The sequence below is a fragment of the Astyanax mexicanus genome, chromosome 20, assembly GCF_023375975.1.
Source record: "Astyanax mexicanus isolate ESR-SI-001 chromosome 20, AstMex3_surface, whole genome shotgun sequence".
In the NCBI taxonomy this organism is placed as follows: Eukaryota; Metazoa; Chordata; class Actinopteri; order Characiformes; family Acestrorhamphidae; genus Astyanax; species Astyanax mexicanus.
Window position 1 is genome coordinate 25,838,398 of NC_064427.1, and position 11,368 is coordinate 25,849,765.

The following is an 11,368-nucleotide window of genomic DNA, read 5'->3' on the forward strand; positions in this document are numbered from 1 at the left end:
ATTGCCCAAATTTCTAAATCATGTCTCAGTTGGAAAAATACCTTTCCCTAATTTTGTAGCTAAGCATTTAATATATTATACCCTTGTTTTAATAAAGCATTACTTAGATTTAATACATACTTCTACTCTTACTTACTCCTAATCTTTAATTTAAACACATTTATTTTTATAAATCTGTAAATATTCTCCACATATATATACACACACTGTAGGGGCAGTGTGTGTAAGGGTGTGTATCTGCAGTGTGTAAATATTGATTATACTGTGTGTGGTGTGTGTGTGTGGGATGGGGGGTGAAGGGTGTGGCTGTGCGGAGAGAGACCCGTTGGCCGTGACGTCAGTGAATCTCTGACGGTGCATCCAGCAGCAGCAGGGTGGGAGGAGAGAGAGAGAGAGAGAGAGAGAGAGAGAGAGAGAGGCTGCAGTTGGCGAAGTTTTTATTCCACTGCTGAACAAAGGCGATATTTTACACGGTTAAACATGGCGCAGGCTCTGAAAGAGAGATTCGAGAGGTTTCTTTATGAGAAGAATATGATGACGGACGTGTTGGGGAAGATAGAGGCTAAGACCGGGGTCAGCCGCACGTATATCGCCCTGGGTGAGTAGCGCAGGCTGGGCGGGCGGGCTGCTGCTGGAGCTGGAGCTGCTGGAGCTGCTGCGGGGGTCTGGACATTATTCTGTGTTAGCCAACTAACTAGTTAATTAACTAGTAAACCTGGCTAGTTTTAGAACAGCTGTTTTGGGCGTGTTCCTGCTTTAAATAAGTAGTAATAATCTGTCTGATTATCACTAAAAGTGTTGGGGTCTGAGCTGCACTGCTACAGTTTATTACAGGCCTTATTGTTGTTGCTGTTGTTGGAGATGCTGAATCCGCTCCTGTTGTATTGCAGCTGTCATCGCACTGATTGCCATCTACCTCGTGGTGGGTTATGGCGCTTCTCTGCTGTGCAACCTGATCGGATTCGTCTACCCGGCCTACATATCGTGAGTTGTCATCTCTCCTGCTCTCTTCCTTCCGCGCTGAAAACGTCAGACAACGGCAATTATAACCTCAGACTGAAACTGGAGCCCTTGCTGCCATATAGCCAGCCTAGCCTAGCTTAGCTGCGCCACCCACCTAGACTGTGGTTGAGACCGTGTGTACTAGAGTTAGTACTGAAAAAGGCCTGACTGGGGCAGTACACTGGGGCAGTGTCCCAGACTGGATTAAGCCTAGTCTTCATACACTACACAGCGTTCAGATTAGAGAGTTTCTCTGAGTTTCCCTGTTCAGGAAACTACCTTACTGTGGTTTAATACAGCATGATGATCAGATGTCACTGGGTGTGACAGTTTACATACATACATACATACATACATACATACATACATAGATAGATAGATAGATAGAGAGATAGAGAGAGAGAGAGACAGACAGACAGACAGAGTGGTGTGAAACAGTTTGGCACCCCTGGTAATTTTCATGATTTTCCTTTATTAATCACTGGTTATCCAGATAAGTAATTTCAGTTAAATATACAGCTCTGGAAAAAATAAGAGACCACTTCAGTTTCTGAATCAGTTTTCTCCTGATTATATTTTTAGATTTTCAATTTGTTAAAATCATAGAAAATCATTTTTAAGTGGTCTCTTATTATTTTCCAGAGCTATTCACTTTTCAAATATCACTGTGTTCATCTGATATGTGATGTATTTAACTGAAATTGCTGATCCGACCAACCAATGATTTATAAATAAAAATTATGAAAATTATCAAGGTTGCCCAAACTTTTTCATACCACTATAGACAGACAGATATATAGATAGACAGAGAAATAGTGTGTTGATGAGTTTATAGCTTGCACGATGATACAGTATTAGAGGTGGGAATCGCAAGGAATCTAATCTCACAATACAATAGTTTATTCATTAACTTCCCCAAAATCAATAATAATAATATAATGATGCTGTCATTTTGCAACATAGGTATCAAAAGTATTTACATTCATTACCCAGGTAGAAATATATAAGATTCTAGGGTTAAAATACTTCCTTTTACACAAGCAAATTTGTAAAAGTACTGGTTTTAAAACGACCTAAAGTATAAAAGTAAAAGTGTAATGTAAGTGCGAAAATATGGCTTTAAGGACAAAAGCATAGGCTCCAACCACAGGGTCCTATAGTGCTCCCATATGCTCCATCATCATGTTACATAATCCCTTTACAAAGAATATATATATACTGAAATCATCTGCCCATGTATGCATCATCAGATGAGCATGCCTGAAAGCGTTAGGTACAGATGATGTCAGTAGTGTGTTCAGAAGAGTGTATTCTTTTAAACAGAAGATTATATTGTAGCGAGCGTGTCTCTGTGTAAAATAGGCTTCTTCATTCTGGAGCATTTACATCGGTCAATCATGAAATCTTGACACAGAGAAGGATGGAGATTCAAGCTTTTTCACACAACATCAACCATGTGTGTTTGTATATAACAGCATAATATGTATAATAACCCTATAATAAATCTAAAAGTACAATTTGAACTCGAATTTCGTAATTTACACGTAGGTAATTTTAACTTGTACTCCACCACAAGTTGAATTTGTAACTAAGTAAAGCTAAGCTAAGTAAACATCTTTTAAAATTAAACAAGCGCTGGATGTTAATCTACACAGATTTCTCTTCTGAAAACGGCTTATTTGAGTGATTAGCATTAGCAGCTAGTAAATACCACCTGACAGTGCTACACTAAGGAACCGTAAGTGTTCCAGTAAGCCAGGGCAATATTAGCTAGTGGTTCGTCCCACCTACCTTGTTTTAAAACGGTAAATGTGCAGGCTACAATCCGATATGCTCCCCTCTGAATGGCGAAAGAGCTAGCGCCCAGAGGGGTTAGCGGCTAATGCTAATACTGCTCCAATCTCGGAGCTGGAGAACTAAACTGAAACTCCTGTACAATGCTGTACTTAAAAGTGGGGCATATTTTGAGTATTTTCTGGATTTAACATAAAACACAGGTAAATAATTGTCAGAATAGTTGTGGTAAAATTAAACGTTTTCAGCTGTTTTTCTTTTTTTTTAAGTAGTATAACATTTATTGAAACGTTTAACTGGAACACAGGTGTGGCATCATTTCCAGACCTCTGATGTAATGCCAGTAGCTGGGTTGGTTATTACACTGCTGCATTTATTTTTACTCAGTCAAATCTCACTCAGTTCTTTTTTGAATGTATTATTTCTGGCGTGTAATGCAGTCTTGTAAAAACGCTTTAATTCAGGATATTTCTTAATCTCGGTAACACAAAAGAGGATGCTAACTTGCATACAGCTCAGGAAAAAAATAAGAACTATATCAGTTTCTGAATCAGTTTCTCTGATTTTGCTATTTATAAGTATATGTTTAAATAAAATGAAAAAACTACAGACAACATTTCTCCCAAATTCCAAATAAAAATATTGTCATTTAGGTCATTAATTTCCAGAAAATGAAAAATGGCTGAAATAACAAAAATGATGCAGAGCTCTCAGGTCTCAAATAATGCAAGAAAACACATTTATATCCATAAAGTTTTAAGAGTTCAGAAATCAATATTTGGTGGAATAACTCTTGGCAGTCTTACACGCTGCTTTTGGATAACTTTATGCCACTCCTGGGGCAAACATTCAAGCAGTTCAGCTTGGTTTGATGGCTTGTGATCATCCATCTTCCTCTTAATTATATTCCAGAGGTTTTCAATTTGGTAAAATCAAAGAAACTCATTATTTTAAGTGGTCTCTTATTTCTTTCCAGAGCTGTATGAGTGCTTAAACCTAAAAGGTTATAGGCAGGAAGTGCTAACAGTGTGGCTGGACATGGTCACACGTGGTCTCAACTTCTGTGAAGGAAGATTCTGTAGAAAGAAAAAAAGGGTGGTGTTTATTCTGTCGCTCAGCAACCTCTGGCAGTGCAGTTTTTCTGTAAAATTCAGTCTTTACGCACGATAAACCACAAGCGCTCTTGTGACTCATCTGTGTCAGATACAATTGTGGCTAGGCTAACTCCTAGTTGACTCCATATGTTACACACACTCATACTTACAGTATTACTCACTGGATGTCCCCATACTGGACTACTGTGTACAAAGTTCCTGCTCTTAATTCAAACTTTCTTCAAGCCTTTACTTCATGCCTTTACCTGCCCTGTATTTCACACCCAAAACACAATCGGCAGGACAAGTCTCTGCAATGCAAATAAGCTCATAGATAAATATCTGCTTGTTTGCATGTTCTGAATACAAAATGCAGTTGGTGTTGAAATACGAAGCCGAAACAGTGTGAAACAATAATGAACAACCAAGGTAAAAAGATCAATATCTGTTTATATCTGTCTACATTAGTTTAATATAAAAAACACTTGTTTTTACAGAATCAAAGCCATCGAAAGCACAGACAAAGACGATGACACAAAATGGCTCACCTATTGGGTTGTGTACGGTGTGTTCAGCGTGGCTGAGTTCTTTGCTGACATCTTCCTGTCCTGGTTCCCATTCTATTACATTGGAAAGGTAAGTGTGAGAGTTATAGTTATGGTATCATAGTATATTTTTAACAATAAAAAACATTTAGATGGCAAACAAAATACACATTCCCAATCATTGGTTTTCCAGGTATACAGACCTGCCCACATGTACACATTTTGCATAACTGGTATGCATTTGATCTCCTAGTACGCTTGTATGTTTCCATGTTTTACACTATGAATATTGTTAGATCTCGCATTTCGCTATCAAAAATCAAAGGAATGATTAACATTGGAATGAACACTAAGAGTTTGTTATCCAGTAGTTTGAATGTGTTCTTTGTTAGTAAATCCACTGAAATGTTTGTTAAAAGAATACAGTTTTAGTTTATTTAATACTTAACAAATATGGAATTGGTTGTTTTTTTTTACAAGTGGCTCCAGGAGACTTTGGCCAGTCTAACAGCTGGGTCCCAAAGCATAAGCTGCAGCTGATGTTAAATCATAGAATGCTGTGCCCTACATATACATCCGAGATATGCACACTGGACGATTTTGAGGATGGAACTAATGTATCTTTTCCAGCCCTCAGTTACCCCTAAAAATCAATCTACATGTAGGACTCAAAAATACGTAAAACAAACCCTCTGGAGCAGAGTTTGTTATAAAATATTATAAAATATTACCCTATGCCCTACCCTGTGCTGTAGCTTGACATGCACCTCCCTGGAAATGTAACAATGCATTGCGTGCTGTGGACAGCCGCAGCTGTGATTGGTCCACTGGGCCTTGCATTCTTGCCCACACATTCCCACCTTAGTGAGTGCGGTCCAAAAAACCCTCTTTTGTGGGTCCAGAGATGCTATGTGTTGTAGTCAGTCATGATCCTTACATCAAAACATATCATTAAAGATATTTTAGAACGTTCTACACAACTAAATTAACAATCTAATAAGTGTATATATTTTTGATCCTGTGATAATTTCAGATACCGTAATTCTTTTGGATTCTTCTTTTAAAAGAATATATATTTTTTGTAACTAAATATTCCACAGGAAATAAACTGTAAAAAGGTGCAATATGACCATGAGCTTCATATCCCTGAGGAATGTATGCAGACTATCGATCACTGCAGTGCCTATTGTATTCACAGTGACTAATGTGATCTGTACATTTATCTGACTGTGATGCAATACAGCATAGTAATGAAAGCTTATCATCATTTCGTCCACTCTTTATTATCTGTATTGGTGTGGAATGTCTATAGGAATGTTGATCTATGAGATTAATGGCTGCCTGTGTAAGAAGCCACACTCACTGTTTAGGGATGTTTTTGTTCATGGTAACTCCGGTTTGTTTGCTGAGACAGGAGTAAAGGTTAGGATGATAAGAGTGTTTGAGTCTTAAAGACAACTGATTTATTCCTCCACCTCTAAAGTAAACTTTACAGCAGTCTGTTGAGATGTTAAAATGAGAGTGTATGAAATACTGAGAAACGCTGAAGAAAATGAAACCAGACTCTTCCAGTCATGGGAGATAGAAAAGCCTTCGGCTCAGTGTTTTCTTTGTTTAACAGTAGAGTTACTGTTTACTTTATATTATCCTTAGGCCATGACTGAATACTTCAGATGTTTATAACCTCAGTTTAGATTTTAATTGTGTGTGAGGATTAGTTTAAGCATTTAGATTAAAGGACGACCTCCTATACACTGCTTTAAACTGTCATAATATTAAAAACACACTGGAATCAGAATACAGCTGTTATCTAGTGGGCAGGGTTAAACAACACAAAATGAACCACTGTTTACATGTTAAACAATTATATTAATTCCATCAATACTGTGTTTTTAAAAGTTGCTAAAGTATTGCAAACCCAAATATTGATATATCGATATTTCTTTACACCTCTTTACAACATTTATATTCATATTTTCACAAATGGGCTGTGGCCTTATAGAATGTCATGTGACAACTATGATTTATTTTCAGGTATATTTATGGATTTATTTTATCTGTAAATCACATAAAACTGCCTTTTTAGTTTTAAGCAAAATGTATAACCAAATAATATTTCAGCCGAAGAAGTAAGCTTTTTTAAAGAATTTATCGATAACAGAAAAATGCCAGATCACTAATGGTATTGCTAATTCTAAAATTTAAAGTGAGTACATTTATAGGAGAAACCCTCACAGGACAGACTTTTATTTCAGAAATGAAATTGAAAAAAGACAGATCCGAAATAACCCAGCAAGTAATAGGTGAGGGGGTCTATCTTTTAAGCTATGTCTGGAACGTGGCTGTCACCTTGAAAGCAGCCGTAATTTGTTTCTGAAGTACTCTGTACCCTGTACACCAATCAAAGATAACATTATGACCTTGTCATTGTTTTGTATTGAATACCCAAAATTGCTGCTACAGATTCATATACAGAGACTATACAATAGAACTGTAATTATAGAAGTACAAAGTACTCCTATATTTTCTTTGTAGCTGAAAGAATGGATAATGGGGAAGAAACAAGGAGAGGTGGTCATAATGTTATGCTTGATCAATGTTTGTCATCATTTTATGCAATTAAAACACTTTTTTATTAAAATAATGCAGTCACACAGAAAAGTAATTAACTTGTAATTAGATTAGACCATGTTTAGAGTGTCTATAAAATAATATGATCCATATGCTCTGATTTAATTTTCTGTTTATGATCTTTTCTGTGTTTTAGTGTGCTTTCCTGGTTTGGTGCATGGCCCCCACTCCCGCTAACGGCTCCATCATGATCTACACGCGCATCATCCGCCCTTTTTTCCTGAGGAACGAGGCCAAGATTGATGATGTAGTGAAGGATATCAAAGGCAAAGCGTCAGATGCTGCAGACAAGATTAGAGATGAGGGTAAATGCGAAGCATCTTTCCCCCATATTGCTTTGATCCCTTCAGCTCCTTTGCTTTGGCTTCTGATTCAAGAAACAGTACAGAGCACGAAGCGTCCGAGCCATCGTGAGGGATTTGTTTTGCCTGCAGGCTCTGTTTTGTTTTTTACGTTGTTGCTATTCTTGTTGCTCCAACTCAGCTGGGAGACACTTACTGCCACAAGCGTAATTTTATTAATTAAATGAAACCTGTGAAGCTCTCAGCACATCCTTGTTTGACAACAGAGGTGTCAAGTAACTAAGTACAAATACTTAAGTTTTTTACTTTTAAATGTCCCTGCTAAGCTTCTTTAATTTATTTGCACTACAATGTTTTTTTTACTTGGCGTATATGCAGCAGAAACAGGGAGCCTAGTGCATCCCAAAAATTTGCAACATTAACATTTTAATATAACACTATAGTCATTATGGCTTTCAGAAAAATGTGTTTTGGGGAGGAGGGTAGTGCACTATAGGACCCTGTGGTGTGTCCTTAATGGCATTTTTCCCCCTTACATTACTTTACTTTTATACTAAACTAAGTTGTTTTGAATCCAAAACATTCCCCTTTTTTTGAGTAAAAATCTCGAGTTGATGCTTTCACTTCTACAGAAGTATTTTAAGTGTCTATATTTAGTATCTATACTTCTACATGAGTAATGAATGTGAATACTTTTTTTTACATCCTTGTTTATTAGAAGATTGGATTCCCAGAGAGGGATTAAGCCTAGTCATAGACTTTTTTCCTTTCAATAGAAAATCTCCCATTAAAATACTGTGCAGTCCAAGACTAGGACTAATCCCTGTCTGGAAAACTGTCCCAAAGTGTTTTACAGATACAGATAGATACAGATTTTTTCTGTTTCCTGTAGACAGAATTAATAATTGTGTAATTCTGCCATGCATGCCCATGTTTCCGTACAGAGCTCACTTTCATGGGTTTTTCAGGTCTGACTAGCTGATGCCATTTCCTGCAGCGGCAGTTTAAAGGCACTTAGTTCAAAAGTCTGACAAAGCTGCTCTAAATCGAGCTTAATTATGCCTGTAATTAGGCTTAGTTCACCAGAGGAGGTAATTTATTTTTTGCTTTTCAGGATGGCATGTTTTTAATTACTGTAAACTCCAAATGAATGCAAGAGGCATGTTCTCCCCTCAGTACCTCATGTGCACACCGTATCTAAAAGTTGTAGATGTGTTTTGAGGAGTTTGTTGCAGGCCTGACACAATAATTACATTATAATTACGACTTATTACTAAAATTGCTCACTTAACAAGAAAGTACTTAAGAAAATCCTATTAACTCATAAGAGACCAGACCCATTTCTGAATAGGGATACCAATTTAAAAATTAAATCAGATAAATTCTTGTTTATTTGTATTGTAGGGACATGAATACATATTTTAAGGTTAAAATCATGATGTAACATAATGACACAACACTTTGCTTGTTTATTTTTTAGATTTTAATTTAGGTTCTATAGGATATTTGTATATATTACAAATTGAATGCCTGAATCATCTTAATATTTAAAGTTGAATGGAAAAGTCATTATTATGCTTTTATATTACCATTATGTCTTTTTACAATTAAAAAATGTCATAAAATAAAAATACCACTGTATTTATAAAATCATATACTTATTATCCAATCAGGACAGTGGGATATAAAGACACAGACATAGCACAGCACTGCTATCTACCAGTTGAATTAATGTCTGACACTAGTCTTAGCATGTAAACTACTGCTGATTAAAATAGCTGTTTTTTTTATAGAATTCCAATAACATTATAGTGTTATACTTTAATATATCAATATTTCCATACATCTCTATTCAGGAAACAGCCTTCAGTAATCTGGAAAGACCTTACACTAGATGTTGGAATATTTTGTTTTGAGGATTTATTGTACTCATATAAAAAAGCATTAGTAAGGTTAGGTACTGATGTAGGATAATCAGTGCTGGATCACAAAATAGTGATGTTAGACCTGAGGGAATATTTTATTATTTAGGCCTCTGTAAATTTACTTCCAAATCTAACTTGTGAAAGTTTCTGTTCTATACTCAGATATAGTACAGTAGGTCTGTAATGTCTGGGAGTGGCTCTTATTTGCACTGAATTCATGAGAATTCCTAATATCGTTGGCCTGTGTGACATAAGGTCACATGCAAAATGCAGGTTTTCCTCCCTCAAACCTTACATTTCTGGAATGAGTTCAGTCTGAGTAATTGATTCGATTAGCTTAAATGATTCAGAGAGTCTTTATCACAGGCATCACTCCAAGTCTTTAAATCAAATCAGATAAAATTGAATTAATTTGAATATCACATTTCAACAGCTTTACAGAAATCCAGTAATAAGCAAAATGATCAGTAATATTTGTGGTTAATTTGATGTTTTACTACTATGACATTTTGCTCTGTTTAATTTTGTTTGTTTAATTACTGAGTGATGATAGCTAAGCTTCAGTCTGACTTTACTGAATTGTTCTCGTTTTTTCCTCACAGCCAAGAAAGCCACAGCAAACCTCATATTTGAAGAGAAGAAGACTTACTAATTATCTCTGGGATAGAAACCACTTCAGCTGCTGCGTATCCTGTACGACCTTCACAAGCCTGAAGAAAATGTTGCCTTTGGTTTTTAGTGTGTGTGCGTATGCGTGTGTGCGCGTGTGTAGGTGTGTAAACAACTGGAAAAATGCTCCTTGTTTCTCTCACTTTTTCTGTATGTAAAAACAACGGCAGTGCTGCCAATGCAAAACGAGTTAGTTTTAAATATATATATATATATCACACATAATATCAACCGCATGAGAGTGACCATCTACCGCTGTGCTTCAGTCCCAATAAACCAAACTCTGACGTCTTAAGAACTGCTTCTTTGTCTTTCTCAATATCAGCAGTGGTGTAAAGCAGCATTGTGTACAGGGTGTGAAATTAGCCCCCCTCACCGGTCAAACGCAGGTCAGTCTAATAAATCAGTTAATTTGATCAGGTTGCCTCAAACGTGATTTTTCTGCACTTGCAGTGTGGCTGGTTCCAGTTCCCACTACTTACCAAGGAAAAAATTGAATTATTTTAACACAGCAGATTAGTCACCACTCTAAATGTGCTGTGGTTTGTTTAAATGAGCAAAGTCAGAGCTGACAAAAACCTCATTTCCTTTACCCTAATTGCACCACTTCCCTTTGGCCGTTACCTAATTTGTCACATGTATAGAAGTCCTGCCAACTTAATACAACTCTAAGTTTAAAGTTCTACTATACTGATGAATATAATTCTTTCTACTGTCATTCTTCCATATTATACAACGTGTATCAGCTGGCTTTCTTTATACTAGTATTAGGAATGACGGTAAAGCATTATTTAACCTAAATTAATCCTAGAAAGCAGAGTGTTAAAGCCTTTAAAAGTCAATATTTTTACAGAATTGTTTTTCAAACAAACACATATTAATGTTGTCTTTTACACTGGAATATTGTGTAAAATTATCAAACAGAGCCTACTCTATGTTCTGTGTAGGCTGATGCATAAGGTAGCAACAGAACAGCTCATTTTTTTTATCAGAACACAAAAGCTTAAATGACAAGAAACCTCTACACATACAGCTACTAAAAAGTTAGTAGAAGAAGAGAGTTATACATATGATTTGCAATAATTGTAATTAATGAATATATTTATTATTCATAACTTGACTTAGAAAAAAAAGATTTAGTTTTTGATACAAATTCATTCTTAAAAATAATTCTAAAATTAAATGGTTTGCTTCACAAATTTAAATGATGCCATAGTGGAAGCTTGTTCGTAACGACCGTGTTTGAATGTGATGAACATTTACTCTCACACATTTCTATTCCAGCCAAGAACAGAAAGCTGAGGCTGCAGTGGGCACAGGCTCACCATAACTGAAGATGCGTAGTTTTTGCTGGAGTCACACAGATGGAAAGGTCAAAATCTGGCACCAGCAACCTAAATCCATGG

General features: G+C 36.3%; 1 protein-coding gene across 1 annotated transcript; it reads left to right on the top strand.

The window, feature by feature from the left end:
* The first annotated feature begins 400 nt into the window (after positions 1–400).
* Positions 401–10,260, top strand: reep5 (receptor accessory protein 5). The gene is made up of 5 exons (XM_007255303.4): positions 401–598; positions 891–984; positions 4,388–4,526; positions 7,203–7,371; positions 9,896–10,260. Exons 1-5 carry the CDS (start codon positions 481–483, stop codon positions 9,943–9,945), a joined length of 570 nt encoding a protein of 189 aa, XP_007255365.2. The 5' UTR covers positions 401–480; the 3' UTR covers positions 9,946–10,260.
* Positions 10,261–11,368: the final 1,108 nt, after the last annotated feature.

Excerpts from the sequence above, each read along its gene's own strand:
- reep5 (XM_007255303.4), top strand. The coding sequence starts at position 481 with ATGGCGCAGGCTCTGAAAGAGAGATTCGAGAGGTTTCTTTATGAGAAG. Across the intron at positions 599-890 it reads CCGCACGTATATCGCCCTGG|CTGTCATCGCACTGATTGCC; the intron begins GTGAGTAGCGCA and ends GTTGTATTGCAG. Across the intron at positions 4,527-7,202 it reads CATTCTATTACATTGGAAAG|TGTGCTTTCCTGGTTTGGTG; the intron begins GTAAGTGTGAGA and ends TCTGTGTTTTAG.